Source organism: Gymnogyps californianus, chromosome 3 (assembly GCF_018139145.2).
Source record: "Gymnogyps californianus isolate 813 chromosome 3, ASM1813914v2, whole genome shotgun sequence".
In the NCBI taxonomy this organism is placed as follows: Eukaryota; Metazoa; Chordata; class Aves; order Accipitriformes; family Cathartidae; genus Gymnogyps; species Gymnogyps californianus.
This window is the reverse complement of record NC_059473.1, coordinates 35,604,964-35,626,891: the sequence shown is the minus strand read 5'-3', so window position 1 is coordinate 35,626,891 and position 21,928 is coordinate 35,604,964. Positions and strand designations below refer to the sequence as shown.

Sequence of the window (21,928 nt, the reverse complement as noted above, 5' to 3'; positions counted from 1 at the left end):
GCTCTCGCGAGGCCGCGGGAGGGAGGGCGGTGCCGCCATCTTGTGTGTGGCGCAGGGCGGGGAAGGGCGCAGCGGCGTGGGGGAACGACAAGAGGGCGAGGGGAGGTGGCGAGGCGGGGTAGCGGGAGGGATGCCCTGCTGCAGGGACCCGGGGCCGGCCAGCGGCGGGGGAGCGTCGCGCTCCCCGGGAGCGGCGAGGCCACGCGTGGGCGGGCGGAGCCCCGTCACGTGCCGGGGAGCGCCGGCCCCCCCCGCCCCCCGCTGGCGGCGGCGGCGGCCATGGCGGCCAAGCGAGGCACCGACGAGATGCGCGACCGCGTGGTGCTGGGCGAGTTCGGCGTCCGCAACGTGAGTGGGGCGGGACGGGACGGAGCGGGACGGCGGGGGGCGCCCGGCTCCTGGCCCCGGCCCCGGCCCCCTTCACGGCCCCGCCTGTCTGCCTCCTCGCAGGTCCACACCACCGACTTCCCTGGTAACTACCCCGGCTACGAGGACGCCTGGGACCAGCGGCGCTTCGAGGAGGTGGGTGAGCGCCGCCGTGGGTTGGGGTGGGGGGGTCGGGTGCGGCGTCCGGCGTGACCCGCGGCTCGTGGTCCGTGCAGGCGTTCCGCGTGGACGTAATCCGCGAGGAGGAGGGCGCGCTGGAGTTCGACATGGTGGGCATCGACGCCGCCATCGCTAACGCCTTCCGCCGCATCCTGCTCGCCGAGGTACCGGGGCGGGGGGGGCAGGGACCGAGGCTCGCCGGCGCGGTGCGGGGAGCTGCGGGGAAGGCCTGGGGGTGCCGGCCTAGGAGCGGGGGGACTTGCGCGATGGGGAGCGGGGAGGATCCTGCCTTACGTCAGCCCTTGCGGACAGCTTCTGGGTTTGGAAGAGAAGCGCAAATTCGTTCTGCAGGTGTGCCCGGAGCCCAAAGAGAGTTAGGGCCTTAGCAGCATGAGCGATAGCGCTTGTTGCTCTTAAGGGTGCTGTTGGTGGTGTGTGTGGATCAACCTGCCCTTCACCTCTTGTGTTTGTTTAAAAACAAAAAATGGGGAAGGGGGTCTATTGGGTGTAAGGGTATATTGGGTAGCCTGGTTTGGCAGAAATACCACTGAAAATAGTCTGCGGGGCAATTATTTATGGGAGAGAAGGGACACTGTAGCTGGGTATTCTGTTGGCACGTAGTTCAACTGTCATCTGATGCTGACTTGATCTCTTGTCTCCCTGAGGTGCCAACGATGGCTGTAGAGAAAGTCTTTGTATACAACAACACATCCATTGTGCAGGATGAAATTCTGGCTCATCGCTTGGGCCTCATCCCTATCCGAGCTGACCCTCGACTCTTTGAATATAGAAACCAAGGTGAGAGTCTTGGATCAAATAGAAATATTGAAGGTTTCCCCCAAAGCAGGAAATCAGGGTCACGTAAGCTGAGCAGAAGTGTGATTCCCTAGAGGCTCATGCTGTTCTCCCCTTCTCAGGAGATGAAGAAGGCACAGAAATTGATACTCTGCAGTTCCAGCTGAAAATAAAATGCAGCCGAAACCCTCAGGCAGCCAAGGAATCATCTGATCCTAATGAACTATATTTCAATCACAAAGGTGAGATCTCTCCTAAAAATAGGTGCTGTTTTTTCCTTTTTTGGTCTTGGGAGGCAGGGTTTGGCCTCTTCTCTCAGCCCTGTGAGCAGAGAGAGCCGATTCCGTCATTCTGCTAAACTTACTTTTTGCCATCTCCAGTCCTGTACAGGTCAGCGACCTGTTTTGAGACAGCAGCTGGCTGATGCTTGTGGCTTCTCTTCGCAGTGTACAGTAAACATATGACGTGGGTGCCCTTGGGGAATCAGACAGACCTCTTTCCAGATGCTGACTTCCGGCCTGTTCACGATGACATCCTCATTGCACTGTTGCGACCTGGCCAGGAAATAGATGTGCTTATGCACTGTGTCAAGGGTATAGGTGAGTTGTGGGTCCTGGGGCAGCGGGAGGAGGAGTGTGAGTGCGTGGGCTAGGGCACAGCTGTGTGAAGGGGAAGGGTGGAGAACTGGCTTCCCCCCCTGGAACTTTAGGCCCTGGCATCCTTGCACTCTCGTTCCCTGAGGCCTGCCCTCATCCTTGACTCTTAACTCTTCATGCAGGTAAAGATCATGCCAAGTTTTCTCCTGTGGCCACGGCTAGTTATCGACTGCTTCCTGACATTACTCTCCTGCAGCCTATTGAGGATGAGGCAGCTGAGATGTTGCAGAAGTGCTTTTCCCCTGGAGTCATTGAGATCCAGAATATCAAGGGTACTTTTTTCCTGCTCTAAGTGCCTTGTTCCTTAGAAGCCTTAGCAGAGACTGTTTAGAGACTAGAGCCACACCTTGTAGAGACAAAACCACGTTGTGATGTTACCTTGCCTATCGGCAACCTTTCATGCTATTCTGAGCCTGGTTTTATGGGTGAGTGGCTGTCACATGCAGATGTGTTGGGTGATGACCTGGGATATCCCTGAAATGCTAAGGCATTGGGTGCCTGTCCGCAGAGCTCTGCAGCTGCTGACTGCAGCTTCCAGTGCTGTTCAGTTGTCTGTAAGACTGGGTAGTGAGCTTGCTCTTTCCAGCAGCTGTGCGTGGAGAAGACTTCTTACGTCCTGCCCAGGGGTACATACAAGTTTTGTGTTTGGGTTCGAACTGTTCAAGAAGACCAGATTTGTCAGGTTGGAGTTTCATGTTGGGGATGTGCTAATTCTTTATATTGGTGGCTTCACTGCCTTTGCTGATGGGGGAGTGCATGTTTGAGGGGTAAGCGCCTGCTGTGACCACAAGGCACCCATCTGCTGCAGGTGCCCATCTCGTTTCATCTTTTCCCCTTTAGGAAAAAAGGTGGCAAGAGTAGCCAATGCACGGTTGGACACGTTCAGCAGAGAAGTTTTCCGTCATGAGGGTCTGAAAAACCTTGTGCGCCTGGCAAGAGTACGAAACCATTACATCTGTAAGTGCCCCATTTTCCACAGAACATAGAGCCCTGCTGTGGTTTGTGCAAACAAGCAGAGACTGGCCAGCACGTATAGCTGGGTCTCTGCCTCCCCCTTCCCCCCCGCATCATCAACATTCATATTCCAGTGGGTAACTACTGAGGTTGTGGTTTGGTGTTGCTTTGGTATTGAATGTGTTTGTGCTTCCTGCTGGGAAATGTAACCTCTTCTCCTCTGGCTGTGAAGATCGGGCTTGTCAGAAGTGCGGTGTAAGGGAAGACGAGGGACAGAAATGCTGGAGCCAGGTGTAGGCTGAAGCTGCCTAGTGGCTGTGCTGACTTGTGTCTCTGTGCAGTTTCAGTGGAGTCGACGGGTATCTTGCCTCCAGATGTGCTGGTGAGCGAAGCCATCAAGATCCTGATGGGAAAGTGTCAGCGCTTCCTGAATGAGCTGGACTCTGTGCCTACGGAGTGACCAGGCTGTAGCTGGGAAGCATATCCCTGCACTGCTGTTCTGGGCTTCCTGCACCTGCCTGCAGGGGTGATTCCTCTGCCGTAGGCAAGAGGTTTGAGATGGGCTTGTTAAGAGTCCTAGGACCATCTCTGAATTTGTTTTCTGTTGGTAATGAGCCTCAGTGAGGAGATGCACTAAAATAAAGGCTTTTATTTACAGCTGTCTCCTGTGCTGTTCACAATTGTGAGACCGTAATACAGAGAGAAGAAAGTGGCAGCAGGTCTAAAGATGAATAATAGCATTTATTTTAGATTGTATGCAGTATAAGAGGACTGATATGGCACTGTAGTAAAGCACTTTGCAGCAGGTCAGTGAGATTTAACAAGTCAGTATCAGTGCAGGACTGTTTTGCAGGTGTCTCAAACCAGCTCCAGGGAAGTTAATGAGGTAGATAAAAGGCTGTACTGTCAGAGGGCTGGGACACCTCTCCTATGAAGAAAGGCTGAGAATTGGGGTCGTTCAGCCTGGAGAAGAGAAGGCTCTGGGGAGACCTTACTGTGGCCTTTCAACATATAAAGGGGGCATGGAGGAAGACTTTTTACCAGGACCTGTAGTGACAAGACAAGGGGCAATGGTTTTAAACTGGAAGAGGGTAGACTTAGATTGGACACAAGACTTTTTTGTACAATGAGGGTGGTGGTGAGATGCTGGAACAGGTTGCCCAGAGAAGTTGTGGATGCCCCATTCCTGGAAGTGTTGAAGGTCAGGTTGGACTGGGCTTTGAGCAAGCTGATCTACTGAAAGATGTCCCTGCCCGCAGCAGGAAGGTTGGACTAGATGGTCTTTGACAGTCCCTTCTAGCCCAAACAATTCTATGATACCGTACTGGGCTTCTCTGTGCAAAGGTAGGGTTTAAAAACATGCTCTGTAAGGACTGACTGTCCCTTCTTAAATATCTCAAGGTAAGGCATTTCTTCCCAGGTGTTAGATTGGACTATTCTGTTCTCCCTTTCAGTGACTGAATGTACTTTGGGCTGACCTTGAAGCAGGACTGGATGGTGGAGGGCAAGTGACAGTCAAAGGCCTGTCGCCACCCAGGGAAGCCTGGGAGAACTTGCAAGTTAGTCTCAGTAGTGAGCATTACCGTTAGTCAGCACCGGGTAGCTCTTGGCTTGTGAAAGTCTCTCTTGTCAAGCTGATGAAGGAACTGGAACTTCAGAGAATGGCTGGGAGTACTGGTGTGTCCCAGTTGCTTAAGTCAATCCTCACTATAATGCTATAATTTAGTGTAGCAAATCATACTTTTTCTCTACCTGTTTCACTGGAATGTAGTTACTTATACTGTAAATATCCTTACAGGTGTCAGGGTGGATATGCTGTAGGGAAGAGGTACACTTGGCACCATGTTGCAGACCCATGCCCTGCTTCCAGATTTTTTTCAAGACAGATAGTAATTGGTTGCTGGGGAAACTGGCTGCTTCCCTGTCAGGGCTGTTCTGGGAGCTGTCAGTGTTTCACAGCTATGTGAAATTTCTTGCACCTCATCTTCTTTCAGCAGGCTTGCAGGGACCTTGGCTGCTGAACGCATCCCACAGGGTCTCATTCATCCACTTACCCTTAGAAGGGAGCGTTGGGAACCCAAGAGCTAGGCCTAAGTCTTGTAGTTGTACATCCTGGTTTAGAGCTCCTAACAGCCTTAGCCAAGATACCTCCCCCAGGGCATTTTGCTTGCTTAAAACTTAAGACAGCTCAGCTGTGCAGTACCTGCCTCACATGTATAAGGAACACAGGGTGTAGTCCCAGTGCCAGCATAAGCATAGAAAAGTTCCTTTCCATCTGGACCGTGGCTAGTTCCTATCAACACCATTTAGGTGTTAATCCCATTTGAAAAACAGTGGTTTCTAGCTGGATCCTTTCTGTTTAAACAAGCTAAAGCAGCTTCCATGCTGAGCTGGATTACAGCTGGGGCCTTGGAAAAAGGTTTTATAACAAAAACTTACATTGACGTTGCTCATGCCCACCTCTTCGAGGGCTTCTGCTTTTGTTGTAAGAGACCTTTCATGCAGCCTTCATCAGGTGAGGGGAGAGACCAAAGGCAATAGCTACATCACCTTCCCGTGTTACTGAAAAGGTCAGCTGAGAGAGTTATGGCTAAACTACAGTACTATCGCAAGACATTGCTCTTCCCAGCAGTAGCTATGGTGGGGCTTGGAGGCTACTTTAGTAGCATATGCACCTTTCTGTGCTATTGCTTCGAGTATTTCCCATACTCCTTATGGGACATACCCTGGAATAGCCATGCCAAAGCGTTTTGCTTTGGCAACACGTACCGTTCAAGCTGTAAACTAGGACCTAGCGGCTGTTGTGGAATTAATATAAAGCAGCTGTGAGTGACATAAATACTTTAAAATGAAATTTTCGCCTTGCCTTCTAATTTAATTGTGCAGTCATCCCCTCCCTGATAATGTGTGTTGACTACCAGCAAAGGTGCTCACTTTTTGGTAGCTGAAATAAGGAGCGCTGAACAACCCCTAGGAAGGCAGTCTGGGCAGAGCAGAGGCCTCAGATCTTACTGAAACAGATAAAAGAATAAAAATGAAACATGACACCATGTGTATGAAACTGGAATAGCTTTACTGACATTCAGAGGTGTAACACAACCAGTTCAGAGACAGCTTCGGATTTAAACATTCCTACAAAAAAGGTTCTAAAAACCATTTAAAAAAACCCCCTTGTGTCTAGCATGAAGTCACAGAATGTTAAAAATATCACAACACAATAAATATACCCAGCCTTTGCTAGAGCCAGCAGCCATGTTAGCTCAGAGGTTAAAAAAGTTTGAGGCTAGGAGGACAGTGGAGGGTGCTGGTGGAACAGCAGGGGCAGGAGGGTGAGTGGATTCCCAAGGCCTGCTCTTCCTTTCTGCACTCCCACCCCTCCCAACCCAAGCTTTTCTGTCCAGTCTGTCCAAGCGGAAACACCACCTTCTCTGCCCGCCACAGTTTATTACTTGTTCTGTCTCCTGGATGGCAAAACTGCCAGCTAGCTCTGGACAGACCCTCCCAGCTCCTGTGCTAACGCTAGGGTAGATTGACTGAACCGTTTGTCATGTAAGAAGAACCAGCTTTGCAGACTGGAGTGGCTTGATAGAGTCCAACCTCATCTAAAACCCAGTTTCTGACCCGGCTCCCCTCTGTAAACTGCAGTAATAAACCCCACCCCTCCTGCCCCACCATGCAATTCTCTGAGAAGTACCAGACTGGGTAAAAACAGGCTACTGTCACCTCCGCAGCGGCAGCGTGAGGAGATCCCTTTTGGTTTGCAGGTGCTTCAGATATTGGTCCAGATTTTGCGTACCCTGCATTGGCCATGTTCTAGTCTACAGGGCATGGTAAAAAGACAAAATAATAAAAAAAAAATCTGTCCTGCTCCCCCTGAGAGATGTCCAAGAAAGGCTGGCACAAAGTAAAAGCCTTCCATTTGGCTCTGGGTAGAACAAGCTGCATGATCATATATATATACATCTATATGTATATATATGTATGACAGTGTCTGCCTCTTTAGTCTAGAGAGCAGCTGCACCTTACAAAGGCTGATCTCAAGGGAGATCCTAGAGCACTGCTAGGCTTCCTGGCACACAGCCCTCAGCCCAAGGCTCAGCATCCTGGAGGGAAACGGATTCATCAGAATACCAGTCCGCTAGGGACAAGTGCTGACAGGCATGACAGGAGTGTCCGATGTGTTCCCTACAAAGCCTGGCTACTAGCACCCAGAGGAAGATTAGGGTAGCCCCTTTTCACATGGCATGATACTCTGCCTTTTGCATTAATCCTAAACCCCACGGGATGAAGAGGTGGAGCAAGAGTTACCCAAGGCTACAAGATGACCAGGCTTTACCTAATGGAGTCTATGGGCTCAGCTCCCACCTTGCAGAGAAGCAGAGGTCTAAAGATGCTCATCCAATGGAGGGGAGGGGAAGGAATCAGGGAAAGCTTAATAGACTGGTTCAAATGCCACCGCAGGCCTCATCCCAGTGTAGGGAGGAGCATGGGACAGGACCCATAAGGGGCTTTATTTAGACGAATGCTTGTGGAGGTGACGACAAGGAGAATCTAATGTGCTTACTATGAGGAGAGACAAAATATAAGGTAGGGGAGGAGATGGTTGCAGCATCCCAGGCTCAGGGCTCAAAGAGTGCAGTGAGGCCCTCTCCATCCTCATTCTCTAGCACATCCGTCTCCAGTGATGGCTTCACCTTTTTGAAGAGAGATGGGAGGTTCCGGATGTGAACCTCCTTGCGGAACTGCTCCCCGAGCGGCTTCTGCAGAGCACAGACAGGCGGGCATCAGTCATTACTGCCTCCGTACCCCCACTCAGCTCAGGGGCAGCCTGCTTGCAGATCAGAGGCAGACCCCAGATTCTGAGCAATGCCTAGGCCTGGACCCCGTGCTTGCATTTTGGGGAATCTCGGGCCTGGTCCTTCCCAAGTGCCAGGGCACTGAGGTAACCACCAGTGCACCAGCTCCCCAGCTTCTACTTCAATGCCACCAGGCTCCAACGCCACCATCCTCACAAAAGCCCAGGAGCCACCTAGCAGCCTCATTCAAACATTTTAACACCCTGTTCCCCCGGGCACCCTTGTGCAAGGTACCCCCTGCCTCTTGGTGAGAAGTCATCGCTGGAGAGGCTGCTCAGTCTGTGCTGCCATCCCCGCTGTACCTCCAAGTTGAAGAGAGGCAGAACAAACACTGAGAATATGCTGCAACAGCCTCCTGGCTGGGAAGGGGGGCAGTTGGGGAGAGGCAGGCAGGCTGGCTGCCCCATCACTTCTGCAGCGTACAGGCATGAAATGAAACAGTTTCATTTTCCTCCAGGATATCACCTACCCCAATGCAACCTGTGATGAGGCGCTTGAAATGATCCTTCCGGCGCTTGTCTGCCACCTTCTGCAGTGTTGGGTTGAGAAGCTTTGAATCAAACTGCTCCAAAGAGTCCCTCTGGATGTCTGGGATCTGCTCCATCACTGCCTTCAGCTCAGCGTAGCGAGGGCGCTGCAGGGAGAAGTACGGTTAACCCAGCTCTGCTAGAGGAGCAGCCCTGCCCTCCTTGGGGGGCCATTGGCTGCTCTGCCCCTACCCCAGCAGGCATGGGATTAGTTTTCCACCACTCCCCAGCCAACCTCGCGTCTGGATAAAGAGCAGAATTTCTCACCAAGGCCTCATAGATCTGGAAAGCCAGGTGGACAAGAGCTGCCATGCAGCCATCGTGCTGCCCGTGTGTCTGTAAGCCCTTCAGCACGCTTGTGAAAAACCAGGACACAGCATCGGGCAGGAGGTTTCCTGGAAGCACCTGGGGAAGAGGCACTGTCAGCACGGAAGCAGGGTACCGATACATGACTGCCTTTCTGCAGCAGCTCAGTCTTCCTGAGGGAGAAGGTGCCCAGGGGTGAAGCAGACCCACACTTCTCACTACAATCAGAGCTTCCTCTCCCAGCCCTGCCAGAACTAATCCCTTCTTCCTCCCAGAAGTACCTGTTTGAGCAGCGGCCAGCAAAGCTGTGTTGTGGTTCTTTGGCAGGACAAGGTGTCCTTCCAGGAGAGGGATGTGTAGGCAGTGATCAGCAGCGCAGTGCAAACATCCTGAAAAGGAGTCAGAGAGGGAAACCAGTCAGAGGAAGGAACTATTTCCCACCTCCAGGGTTCAAACCTGAAGGGAGCCAAGAAGCAATCCAGGGACTCTGCAGGAGCTCCTTGGGGCTATCTTCTGAGAATCCTGCGTGCTGCTGCTGCTCCAGCTGAAGGTGCTCAAAGGCACCCAGTGTGCACCATCATAGCCATGAGGAAACAACGTCAAGCAAACCTGCTCCCTTCATCTCCCCTGGAAAGGCCCTGGAGCACCCATGGACTCCCATCAGCTGCTACTCTCAAGTCACTGCAAAAGCTTCTGCAAGAGCTTCTGAGGCATCCACAGGAGAAGAGGAGTACAGAGGTATCAGGATGAAGGTACTCTGCACAGTGGGTTGTGTTAGCACTGTGGCTCCTGTGCCAGCTCTGGCACATTTCACAGAAAAAAAGAGCTGCTGGGTGAAGTTCTTCCTCGTGAAGGCTGGAGCCCAGGATGGAGGCAGAGCCAAGGAGCACCTTGGGGGCTGAATGCCCAGGGCCTCACCTGCAGAAGGGCTGAAACTCTGTAGCTGCATGTTATACTGGATCCCAACCCCCATTTGCTTTGTGGCTTCTGCAACCATTAACAAGGCCCTTAAAAACCACGTATGTTCCCAAGAGAAGATTCTCACACTGTGGAATGCTCCAGCAGCCTAGATCTCTGTAGCAGCGTCTGGCTGCACCTCAGACAAGTGTGACAGAGTACAGAGAAAGGATGGTGGAAGTCAGAGCATGCGTTCTTACCTCTTGCTTCATCAGACACTTGCCAAGCTCAGTGAGCTCTGCGCTGGCAGGGGGAGTCACCTCCGTGGCCATCGCCTCATCATCTGCAGAGCAGAGCAAAGGCAGCACTGTGAACATGGCCTTCTGAGGACTGAGAGAGACACAGGGAGGCACAGCGAGAACTAAGCTGGGAGCCAGGAGCCAGCACACAAAATCAGTATGCTAGCACAGCTTGCCAGAACATCTCTCTCCAAGCAGAAAGCACCCACCCTTTGAGGGGCAGGAAGGGCACCCAACTAGCTACCTCCAGCTCTTGGGAACACAGTGCACATCCCCCTCTTCTCCTCAGCCCTCTTCTTGGTACCTTAAGAATCAGCTGCTCCAACACGCTACCTGTGAACCCTACTGCACATCTGTTCCTGGGCTAGACCAGGTTTTTCTGTGGCCCCCAGACACACTGAACAGGACAGAGCTGAAGGCTTCTTACCAGACCTATGCCCCTCACAGAGAACTTCCAGCAACAGGCCAGCCTCTCTCTCAAGAAATGCATGAAGTAATGGGAAAAGTGCTTGTATACACCATGGGCAGGAAAGGCAAAGGCAGGCATTTACTCACCATCTCCATCTACAGCAGCAGTAGTGTTATGCTCAACACCTTTCTTAGAAACACAGCAAACAGCTGCAAAAACAGTTGCAAGTCAGAGGAGCAGAAAAGGGAAGATGCTACTTCAGAACACGCAGAGATTATCCTACAGACTCTGACGGGCTCACAGCTGCTGCAAGCTCCCCCAGCTTTTACACAGTATCTGAAGAATCTGAAAGCCCAGTATAAAAGCCAAATACTGCGCTACCTGGAAGGCTGAAACACCCCACCCACAGCATCCTCCCACAGTGGAACCTGCTGCACGGTGGCTGCTTCAAACTACTGAGAACCAGGAACGTGCAAAACCATTTGAAGCCTATAACCTGAGAAGAACATCATCTTAAGGCAACAAGGCCAATCAAGAAAGGAGATAGAAGATTGAGGATCTGTAATCTCTATGCGGAGTCAATTTTCCCAGCCTCTCTGCTCAAAGCCACACTGACAAAAACATGATGTTGGAGAAAGGGAACACAAAGAAGGGAGATTGCTTTGGGGGAGGGACTCTTCCCTTCCACCTGGCTAGAGACATGACAACTGCCAGCAACAAAACTGCTCTACACTCAGGTTGTCCACAAATTGATGTCCCGTATTGGGCTCCAGGGCACAGAAAGGGAGAACCCAGATTCCAAAGGAGGACTGGACTCCTACAGGCACAGTGCCAAAAACATGGAGCCCTAAATACTAACAAAACAAAAGGAAGAAACTCTCTTCTGAAGGTTTTTAATTGATCTCTTACTAGGTTTTAGCTAAGATTTCGGCAGGTTTAACTGTCTCACACCTAGCTTCTAAGGGTTATGTTAAGTACTACTGGCCATTCTAGTTAAGTTTTACTGCACATTGGAAATTCCTGTTGTCCTCTCCAGGGCAAACTTCCCAAATATCCCAGGGGACCTAGCTTGATTTCACTTACTGATGAGATCCATGACTTCTCGAGTCAGCAGCCTGACCAGCTGTTCCTCAAGCATCTCCTGAGACTCGGGGTTGTCATCTGCAGCATCATCCTCACTGAGGAGAACAGGTTTTAGTGTGAAGGGAGCCAATGCCTTAAAGTATCCCCTCTGCCCAAGCACAGGGAATGAGTCACCATCAAGGTAACCAGTGTTTTCCAGCCCTCTGCTGGCAGGGCTATTCCCTGGGCAAAGGGCCACATAAAAGACCAAAGTTCCATCCCACTCCCCATTTCCCCCTCATATCAAGGGGCAGAAGCTTACCAGAGCATGCTTCGCTGGTTGATCACCTGCCATTTCTGAGACAACCTCTGTTCAAGACAAAAGGGAAGATTCAATACCTTCCTAAGGAGCCATGCTGGACACAATGCAGAGAGGCCCAAGCAATAGCTGCTAATAGAAGCACAAGAGCTTTAAACACAGCTCCCGTGCCAAGCCCTATTTTGAATGGGACAAGAACTGCTACCAGCTGTGCTGAAAATCATGTGGCTGTGCTGGCTGTAGGAATCTGATCTGTCAGGAAAATGAGAGGACACAGGCAAAAAAACCCCCACAAAAATTCTCATGGCTGAAGGTTGAGGAGCTAATATCCACAGGTTTGAATTCACAGCAAGGGGTGCTGTGCAACAGCCAGGGTTCAACGCACCTCAAAAACGCCCCCTAAACAGTATCAAAATCACTAAGCAGGCTCTGCCCTCGTCTCTGCTGGCTTTGGAGAGACAGATGTTCTCACATGTTGCTGCCAGCTGCTACAAGGGGTCTGGGCTGCCAAGGAACAGGCATCGAACAAGCTGTTTTCTTACCACATGCAGATAGGTAAAGAGCGGTCCCAGCATGGGGCAGACAAGGGTTTCATAGTATTCTGAAGGGCAGGAGAGTACCAAGGGCTTCACAAACACACCTGCACAGACCAGTTAAGGAAGAGATCCAGCACATATGGCCAGCTGCTAGGTAGACAGCAGCACACTGCCCAAACCAGCCCATTCCACTGGGAGGCCAAGCAACAGATACCTCGAAGCCCATCTTCTCACAGCCCTGAATTAACAAGTGGCACCTCTATACAGCAAGAGCATGAGGTATTCAGCCCCTTTCCCTGACAGTTCAGCTGAGAAAGCTGAGGGTGCATAGTGCCCATTTCCTAGCTGTGAGACTGAACGTCCAGTCCTGGAAAGTGGGTTGGGAACCCCAGATAGTCTCCCACGCAAGCACAAAGTCTAGTCAGACATCCTACTGCCAAGCTTCTACACTATCCAAGCCCCCTTGCCCCCCAGAAGGCACCACCCACCTCTCATGGTGCCTCCAGGACCACACAAATCCTTCACATTTATTCTGTCTGACCCCATGCACTGCTGTTTCTGCTCGTGCCCTCCTAGGCTCACACCTCATCCACACCAGGTGTATCCCTGTTTGTTTACCTCCTCAATCACCCTTCCTTTGCTTGGTCATACTGAAAACAATGCAGGTTTTCAATTTATGTGTTCAAAGCCTCCCTAGCTGGCCTGAGACAGTGATGGAAGGATACGGAGCATGGGACGCAGTCTGTAATCAGGAATGTTGTTGAGGTTGATGAAAGCTGAGCTGAGGAGCTGGGTGGCGAGACCCTCAACAGTGTAGAAATCCTGTTGCATGGAGGGGCCTGCATTTCCCAGGATGTGGAAACTTCAACAAAAAACAAGTTAGTTGCAAGTCTGCTAGATAACAGGTACCATGCCTCTGGCCTGCAAAGGCTACAAGTACTATCATCTTGAGATTAGATAGTTGCCATGTTCTTAAACAAATACTGCAGAGGAATTTCAGCACAGTATCTCTTTTTTTCTGGGATACCTGCAGAGGGACAATGAATTAAGCATTTAAGCACTAAAATGCACTTTCAAGTGCTGATGTATCCTAACACATGATTAAAAGTGGCAGAGACACAAACTAGGTCAGGATATCAGATAAGTGCTCCAATCCGACTACCTAACGGCAGAAGAGCTAAAAGCAGATCCACATTTTGAGGTACTTTTTCCAGCGACTGTGTTCCATGTGTATGTGGCAGGTTACAGTCACTGAGGATAGTTCACCACTGCAGCTCGTACTTTGATATTATAGGATACAGCTCACATGAAAACTCTAGAAGAAGTCAGCACCCAGCAATAGCCTACTGCTCCAGCTGTGCAACGTTGGACTGTGTGGGGGATATCTGGTGCTCTTACCAGTTGTCGTAGAGGGTACAAAAGAAGCCCTGCATCCTTTCTAAGACCGTTTTGTAAACAGGAGAGTCATAAAGCTCCAGCAGAGGCTGAGGGAGACCTGTGGGAAAGAATAAGATTCAGCTACATTAATGAGAGAGCACAGTGCACCTTCAGAACGTGGTGGGCAGGCCCCAGCCAGCTTGGTGGCAGCAAGGGAAGCACTTGGCAAGATCAGCATGCAGCCAAATGGGAAGAGGTGCAGCAATCACCCTGGGGCAGAACCTCCCTTCAGGTATCAGCCAAGTTCAGGTCGGTTGTACCCAGAGCAGAGGCGTTCCCACTAAGGTTGTTACAGCCCCCTCATTTCTCCAAAGCAAAACTTACTGGAGCTATCAGAACCCAGTCAGAAGCAAAGCTGACAGTTGTGCAGCTCCTCTAATAGCCCATCCCTTCAGGTTTGTATTCATCTCTGTCGGAACACAAGCTACTGCTGAACTATGATATTAAAGAGTTCAGAGCAGAGATCAAGGCCCTGCTGCTTTATGTGCAGTGGTTCACAGAGAGTTTATAGGTCACAGAAAACAGGTAAAGGAAGCATCTCCTCATTTTACAGATAGGAAATGGAGATACGAAAGACGAAAGCAACTTCCCTGAAATATTTCACTGTCTGCCAGAACCTGAAATTAAACCCCAATTTGCAGAGTCATGGTCCACACTTTATCCACAAGGCCACCCACTTCTGCTTGGCCGGAAAGGCTTCTGTGTTCACAAGCTCAAACCTCTTTTAAGACGGTTCCAGAAGCCTCTTTATAATACACCGTCTGGAAACAAATAACAGGGCCATACTGCAGGACTTGGCTCTTGCCCTCCAGGACAGATCTCTGCAACAGCACTCAGGGATCCTGGTGAGCACTAATTCTGCTCAAAGGCAGACAATTACAGGACACCCAGTCTCTCCAGCCTGAAATGCCATGTTGCAGAGACCACCACCCAAGCTGGGATAAGCAGTTTGGTAGGGTAGCCTTCATTTCATGCAGAAGAAACCCATTTGCCTGAGACCAATAACTTATTTAACATCTTCATTTAAGGAGGTTCAAATCACAGCTGAGCTGCGAATACTATGAAGCTGGGTCTCCAGCCCCTCTTCACTTCCACTGCTATTGATGGACCACTACCTCAAATACCTCTGAGAATCTGCCCACACATTCCTCCTGAAGAGAAGCGCCTTACCTAGGATGGCATTCTTCTCCACCTCCAGCATGTCTAAGGCCTTTGCAAATGTCTCCCCCAGCCTAGCCACCATCTCTGGCATGTAGAGATTGTTGTGAGTCCTGAAACAGAAGAGCACTTGGTTTATACTCATGTGGGTCAACCCCTTTTGCCCTTGACAGTGGGATCCTCTCCTTCAGCTTGTGAACAGCTCCTCTGAGGCAGATGATGAGGAAGGTGAGACCAAGCACGTGTGCATGGGATCCCCCTTCCCCACCTGCAAAAATATTGGGGAAGCTGACCCGACAGAGACATGGAGTGACTCCACCTCATGTCCTGAATCTCCTGGCTGCCCCTTCCACTTATTTCAGTTCACCCCACCCCTTGCAAGCACTGGCAGTAAAAACTCCCAGCAATTCTCCAGTTGATGCTGGCAACAGCTTATTAGCTTAGCCAAAGGGATCAGAGAATGTATTTTAAAAACTGACAAGACACGGATTCTGTAATCTCAAAAGATCTTCTGCACCTAAGGCCCCTACAGAGGGAGGGGCTGTTTCAGCTCCAAAATACACACACTGCCCCCCAGGGATGGGTCACAGTCCCCAGAATGGCAGGTGGCATTGGAGGGACTCTAGGGAGAACATCAGTCCGATCAGATGTTACTCGTGGCAGACCCACGTGCCCCTTGGACAACACATCCAGCTGGGAACAATTCCGCATCATCAGGAGGCGGCCACGGTCAGATCTCCGTGAGGGACACCAATTCAGCCACGGGTGGCTGGTTCTTGCCATCCAGGCCAAAATGGGTCCCCTCTTAGCCAGAGTACTGACACTCAGAGCTGGACTCGGCAGGGGGTGTCTCTCTCACCTACCTCTCTCCTTTGAGACCTCAGACCTCCACTCTGGGTGTCGCCAGCTGCACACAGCACAAATCCTGCAGCCTCCTCCAAAACTGCAATGCCATTGTACCTGCTGCTAGAGGTGATCAAGGGCAACTCAGTATCTCCCCCTAGAGCAGCGTTTCCCAAAGCAGGGGGGTACATGGGAATGGCTGGGGGAAGGGAGCGCGGACAGACCTCAGTATGTTCTCCAGAGTCTCAGCTTTCACTCATGTCTTAATGATTTTTTAATTTTTTTTTTTTTGAAGGTCTATGTTCACAATCCTGGCAACCCCATTGCAGTGACGTCTGCCTGAGTTTGCAGAGAGCCTGAGTTAGCTCCGAAACGGCAACTATCCCATTTCTCTCTGCAGGTGTTTAATACTTCCCTGCTCACTGCACGTGAGGAAGGCAAGTATGTAAGTTTCATAAGAAAGAGCTACACAAATGACTTCTTGATGACTCATACTCTCATTCTGGGCTGGATCTAACACCATGCAACAGGCCTCAAACGGGGCACAAGCTGGTTTTACTTTCCCAAGAAGGGCCAGGGAGCAGCCCGGCCTCCACAAAAGTTTGGATAATGTTGTTCCACTGACTCAAAAAAACCTGTGCATTTCTCCTTGAGGCTATCCTGCAACCTAGCTACTAAAATCATCTCCTCTTGTATGTCTCCTGCCTGCTCCATGCCAATGTTGGCTTTGCCTCATGCTGGGCAGAAGGGCAGTGGGGTGAACCCAAGGATGTGGAATTGCGGTGGTGAACCTTGAAATCCCACTGCTCTAACCCCAGCAGGATGGGCCAGACAGTCATATCCTGAAGCTGTGGTCATGGTCCTTAGTTGTTTCAGAGTCCTTGAAGCATTTTCTCAAGTTTGACAGTTGGGAGGGCAGATGTTCACTCACAGGCCGATCTCCCTTAATTAATACTTTAGCAAGGTCCCAGTGGTAAAGGAGAGAAAATGGCTAATCAGCTGCTCCCCACAGGAGTTAAAAAGGCCCTCATACATGATGAAGATGTAGTCCCTAGGCATGTTCCAGCTGAGCCTCTCAGCAGTGAGCAGCACTCCTGGGCATCCCACACAGAGGAGAACATGGAAAAACAAAATTCAAGAGACATGCTTTAGAAAAGACAAGCAAAGGATATGGCAGGACTTGGGGGATTTTCAGCGATGGTCACAGCTCTGCTGGAAAGAGTGTCTAATGCCTAGAGAGATGGGCTTGAAGGCCAGAAGATGAGTCCTATAGGACAGTCCATGCTTGAAGAATCTTTATCCAAAGCTGGAGCCATCTACAATGAAAATGCCTATCCATGTCTATCCAACAATTCTTTCACCAGCATTAATGCCTTGGTAATGCCAGCATCTCATCAAGAGGAGTTCCAAAAAAACCCTTGTCCATGCAAAGCATTTGCTGAGCCTGACCAGTCCATTTATAACAAAACACAAGCAAATCCCAGCACAATAAAGGTGCTGCACCAATCAGTTCATGCAGCTACTGACTCCAGAAATGTGCCTTTATCTAAAGGTGGCTAGAGATCATGATTTGGTTTAAATTCAGGAGAGAACAATTTAAGCCAGAAGCTAGAAAGCACCTAGATGAAATGAGGTACCACACAGGACAGAAGAATCATCACTCAAAAAGCTGCAAGCAGTGATTAACAAAGTAACCTCAAAATAATTCGGTAAATACAGCTACCAAGACAGAGACAAATATGGGTAGGCACAAAAAGATGCCACTCAAAACTACCTTATTTTTCCTTGTTACTTGGACTCCCTCTCATTCCTCTCAGCTCTTTGGTCTCATCCATGACCTACCTTCAAGCTACTTACCCTGGCAAAGACCCAATGGCTTAACAACTTTCACTGCTTCTGTCTGCAAACACAGAAGAATGCCACACAACATCCAGAGAGCAGCAGACTCAACTGCTCAGCCTGCAAAATGCCCTTTTTTTGCATACTGGTGCCTGACTTGGTGCTCAATTCAGCTGCTCAGTAGGATCCGTGCTGCTGCTACTTGCAGATCTGCTCACACAGTAACCAACACAATCTGTGAGGTCTTCCACATCTGCTTCCTGCATAAGCACATGAGCAACGCCAGACCTTCCTTACCCCACAGAAAGCTGCCTAATGGCACAGAGCTAAGAGAAGCATCCATCCCCAAGCAGTAATGCAACTATGTTCCTGAAGGCATCCTCAACACAGGCAGCTTTCTGGCCAGCCAGCCTTCCTCATACCCCTGTACTTCCTGCCTGCTGACAGGCTGCTACAGATTTCATATTCTCTTGTGTAATCCATGTTAAAGAGGGCCCGAGGAAGCAGTACATGGAAAAGACACTCAAAGCCAGCAAAAAACACACCAGAAGCTCTATAGCACAAGCTCCAACTTCTCCAGAAAAACATAAGCATCATCAACATTTGCACTGAACAACTATGAGCTTGCAGTTGTCACACAAAGAGGCCTCTACATCCAGCAGCAGACAGGAAAGGTATGAGGTGGAGGATCTACTGCTCTCAATACATCATTCATTGGTTCTTGTCGGAACATCCAGCCTTAAGAAAAGCCTGGATACCTGTGGGTGAAGTACAGGCCGCTCCATGTATGTTACTACCATATGCTCAGAAAAGATTTTGGTCTGCCAGGGAGATGCTCGAACAACACAGATGCATTGTCTCAAAAAACAGCCACGGAGCCTCTTCCTTTATGTAGATGGGGAAGCACTGGCAATAGAACATGGCTCATGCGTTTTCCTGGAGGTGGTAAACAAGCAGGCACAGAATTTCTGCTTCTTTACAGGTAGTGACAGAGTTTGACAACAGTTTCCCAAGCTTGTTGTAACAGAGATCCCAAGTGTTTTTAATAATGCATAAGTTCCGTCAAGAACAGCGATCGCACAAGCAAAAAGTCTGTTGCAGCCTGTTCAGACCTCGGGCACTGGTTTAGTTGGTCTCCCACAATATGGAGCATGTTCCAGGCTCTGGAAGAAATGGCATGAGGCTACCCCTACTCAGGCAACTCTGCTCTACCCAACCTCTCCCAAAAGCTCACTGATAGCATCTTCAGCCTTCCAGGATAAAAGACAAAACCACTTCAAGCACAGCTCCGCAGCCATAACAAGATGGTTCAACCCTGCTCACCGGCCAAAGTAACACCTGCTGTGCTACACAGAGCTTTGTGATGAGAAGCACAGCTAGGGTGGGCCAAGACAGCACGTGCTTGTCCTACCAGTCCAGCATGTTGCTTCTCACTGGAAGCAGCACAGTCCTGAGCTCAGTGACTACCAAACATACCTGCCTAGACAGAGTTCAAGTAATAGGGCCCTTTTCCTCACAGACCTGGGAGCTGAAAAATCTACGTGGATCTGAAAATGCTCTTTCCCAACAGGCTCCTGCCAAGGACAGAGCCTCAAGTTTTCAAGTACGTAACATGTAGCGTTATCTCACAAAATTGCCCCATAAGCCTGGCAAAATCCCAGTGTCAGCAGTTACTCTGAGACAGATTCCTCCTTTATAATTCTGGGAACTGTGTTATTCAGGATTCCCCTTTTCTGCCTTCTCTTGCTCCCTCCTCTGGCTGCCCCAGATGTACACAACACCAGTGACGTGCAGAGAGCCACTGCAAGGTAGCGACAGCCTGAGAGTATGCATCCACTGATTTCAATAGCAGACAGTGCTTCAGGAGGCTGGTGTTCATGTTGAGCAAAACCAGCTTAATTTAACACTGAAGAGAGAACAACGCAAACAGGATGCGATGAGAGCTGGGACTGCCCTGGTGGTGACTGGAGAGGTGGCCTTGTAGGGGCTGAGGGCAGAGCAGAGATGTTAGTCGAGAAACGATTAACTGGGTGGCAGATTTATAGCAGTGGAGGTGGGGGAGGCAACCCCAGCCCAAGCTCCCATTGGCTTTGATGGACTCTTGTAGGCCAGGCCAATGAACATTCAGAAGGCTCCAGTTTCCCCAGTGCCATTCCCCACTGTGAACAGTCAGGAACAGTACTTGGGCACCTGCACCAGCCTGTGTTCCCGCTGGCTTTGCTGGGAGAACATGCTCTGAGCATTCCATGTATTTATCACAGTTTGGCTTTCAGAGATTCTTAAGTCAACATAAATGATTTCAAGTCAACTTGACCCACCTTATAAGGGCAAGTAAATTGTCAAGAAGCTTCAGGACCTGCTCAGTGCAGGGATTACGGTAGATTGGACTTCCACTGGGCATGTATCCCACCAAGAATCCTCCAGCTTTCGCCTCTTCAGTAGCAGCAGGCCAACGAGCTCGTTTCACAACTCCCAGAATGGTGTACACGCAAAAGCTTATCTGCAGCAAGAGATGTGGAGAGAGTGTTTCTTAGCCAGAGCACAACCTGAATAAGTATGTTTTCAGAGAAACCCATCATCATCCCATCTCAAAGGGAACGCTCTACAGTGAGCCTAATCTCGTGATAGGAAGAAACGCTGGTGGGTTTGCTGCCAAGAAAATGCAGCAAATGATCATGCTACGTTCCATCATCTTCAGTGGCCCTTGGCCATGGCAGGACGGCATAGGAACTTGCTATTAGACAAAGCATCAATGCATACGGTCTCATGAGTATGCAAGCAACCAGGTACGTTGTCCTCTAAAAGGAAGGGTCTACACCATCAGTTCCTCATCTCCTTCATGTGCTGGGATGGATGTAGACATCTGTGATGACACAGTGGTCAGACTGCGTTAGCCCCAAATCACAAGCCCAGCTCTATGGACTGCATTTCAGTGTCTTCTACAGACCTAACGATAGCAACTCCATTTGCAGTCTGTCCAGGAAGTGAAGACAATTCACTAACAACTCAAAAAACACAAATCTCCTCGGATGAATTTTAATTATATTCCATGCTGCAGTCTCAGCATGACGCTTTCCATACTGCCTGGCTCACAAAGCGCAATTCACTGCACCATATTTCCAAAAATCAGGTAAACCAATTCCTTCTCCAAAACCAAACTCTGCTACACAAAGAGTAGGGATTAGTGTCCTTCACTCTGCTGAATAATCTGGTTTTGCATGGCCTACAGGCTCATTACTGGAGCTTAAAGAGGCAAAAGCCAGCCTGTTATTCTGCAATCTGAAAAACCTACTGATCTGCACTCTATAAAGAAGTAGATGATCAGGAGAGATCTTGTGTGTAACCACAACAGAAATGAGGGATGGAAGGAGGCAAGTCCCATCTTGCTAAGGATTACACCTCTCCTGGTAATGATACTCACTCTAGAGCGGTTCAGGCCACTAGGATCTTCCAAGACCGGATCGGCAATTTTGTTGTCTGCACCCACATAGGAGATGAAGGCTTCAGGATCTGAGAGGACTCTGGCAGCAGCAAAAGACAGCAACGGGGATTATTGCTTATACCAGGGAATTTGAGCAGAGCTTTGCACTGGCAATAAACATCTTAACAAATACAGAGCAGGCTAGAGAGACTAGCTAGTTCTCCACACTGTAAAGTGGGAACATGATAAAAAGCACCAGAGACTTGCACTCTCCAAACATCTCCAGTTCTCTTGGGCCATGGGGACCTAAAACCTTTGAATCTCTTATGAAGATAGCCCTGCTGGGAAAACTCTTGTGCATGCCCAGCTGCCCAGGGCTGCAGGACACCTCAGCTTTAGTAAGGAGAGCTCAGCTTCCTAGCTTCTCCTGGAGATGAGCAAAGACATCTTTTGTTTTTCATTTTCTGCAAATGCTTTGAGCATGCTGGGAAGTGTTCCTCTATCACCAGAACCAACTCTTCCTAGCAATTTTCAACAAACAGCATTTAGACTCAGTTGGCAGTTTCTGAACTGCAGGAGAGCTATTACCATTACGACTGCCCAGAGCACAGGAGGTCACGAGGCAGCCCACCACCCTCATTTGGGTTGTGCATTCCCTTATGGGCACGACATTACCTCTGCAACACCTCCAGCTCAAAGCTCAGAAAAATGACCCATACCTCTGCATCTCTGGGGAGAGCCACAAGCCAGCAACAGGAGCCATGAGCTCCTCCAGGAAAGCTTTCTGCCGCTCATAGTCCTTGAATTGGTTGCTGATGAGGACGAGGGCCTCCATAAGAGCACACTTCTCCATCTGCGTCAGAAGTAGCTCATTGGAGAGCAGCTGCTTCACGTGGTTGTACAACATCTCAAAGTTTGGCTAGAAAACACATCCAAGTGGAATATCATCATGCATTTGGTGTGGAGGAGGGCCACTGGGGGAGGCAGAAGTGGGGTGTACTGTACTACACAGAACAGCTGGAGAAGCATGTCTAAGTTACCTTCTCTCTACATAGCCATCTCTTTCTC

General features: G+C 50.1%; 2 protein-coding genes across 4 annotated transcripts in view; one reads left to right on the top strand and one right to left on the bottom strand.

The window, feature by feature from the left end:
- The first annotated feature begins 274 nt into the window (after positions 1 to 274).
- On the top strand, positions 275 to 3,608 carry POLR1C (RNA polymerase I and III subunit C). Its single transcript, XM_050894128.1, has 9 exons — positions 275 to 348; positions 451 to 522; positions 603 to 710; positions 1,212 to 1,344; positions 1,464 to 1,583; positions 1,788 to 1,940; positions 2,120 to 2,269; positions 2,838 to 2,954; positions 3,293 to 3,608. The coding sequence occupies exons 1-9, from the start codon at positions 280 to 282 to the stop codon at positions 3,409 to 3,411; spliced, it is 1,041 nt and encodes a 346-aa protein (XP_050750085.1). The 5' UTR covers positions 275 to 279; the 3' UTR covers positions 3,412 to 3,608.
- A 3,012-nt stretch (positions 3,609 to 6,620) lies between these two features.
- The window catches only part of XPO5 (exportin 5), a 29,987-nt gene continuing 14,679 nt past the window's right edge, over positions 6,621 to 21,928 (bottom strand). For all 3 annotated transcript variants that reach the window (XM_050893469.1, XM_050893471.1, XM_050893470.1), the window contains 15 exons: positions 21,580 to 21,779; positions 20,861 to 20,960; positions 19,758 to 19,939; positions 14,770 to 14,870; positions 13,561 to 13,657; positions 12,888 to 13,024; positions 12,169 to 12,266; positions 11,630 to 11,676; positions 11,329 to 11,423; positions 10,392 to 10,454; positions 9,798 to 9,880; positions 8,922 to 9,029; positions 8,602 to 8,739; positions 8,277 to 8,441; positions 6,621 to 7,711 (listed from right to left, as the gene is read on the bottom strand). In XM_050893469.1, coding sequence (XP_050749426.1) covers positions 7,571 to 7,711; positions 8,277 to 8,441; positions 8,602 to 8,739; positions 8,922 to 9,029; positions 9,798 to 9,880; positions 10,392 to 10,454; positions 11,329 to 11,423; positions 11,630 to 11,676; positions 12,169 to 12,266; positions 12,888 to 13,024; positions 13,561 to 13,657; positions 14,770 to 14,870; positions 19,758 to 19,939; positions 20,861 to 20,960; positions 21,580 to 21,779 — 1,755 coding nt within the window. In that variant the 3' untranslated portion in view covers positions 6,621 to 7,570. The remainder of the gene's footprint in view (positions 7,712 to 8,276; positions 8,442 to 8,601; positions 8,740 to 8,921; positions 9,030 to 9,797; positions 9,881 to 10,391; positions 10,455 to 11,328; positions 11,424 to 11,629; positions 11,677 to 12,168; positions 12,267 to 12,887; positions 13,025 to 13,560; positions 13,658 to 14,769; positions 14,871 to 19,757; positions 19,940 to 20,860; positions 20,961 to 21,579; positions 21,780 to 21,928) is intronic.

Bases quoted from the DNA above. Each gene is read 5' to 3' on its own strand.
- POLR1C (XM_050894128.1), top strand. From the start codon at position 280: ATGGCGGCCAAGCGAGGCACCGACGAGATGCGCGACCGCGTGGTGCTG. The intron at 711-1,211 runs GTACCGGGGCGG...TGTCTCCCTGAG, and splicing joins GCCGCATCCTGCTCGCCGAG to GTGCCAACGATGGCTGTAGA. The intron at 2,955-3,292 runs GTAAGTGCCCCA...GTCTCTGTGCAG, and splicing joins AGTACGAAACCATTACATCT to TTTCAGTGGAGTCGACGGGT.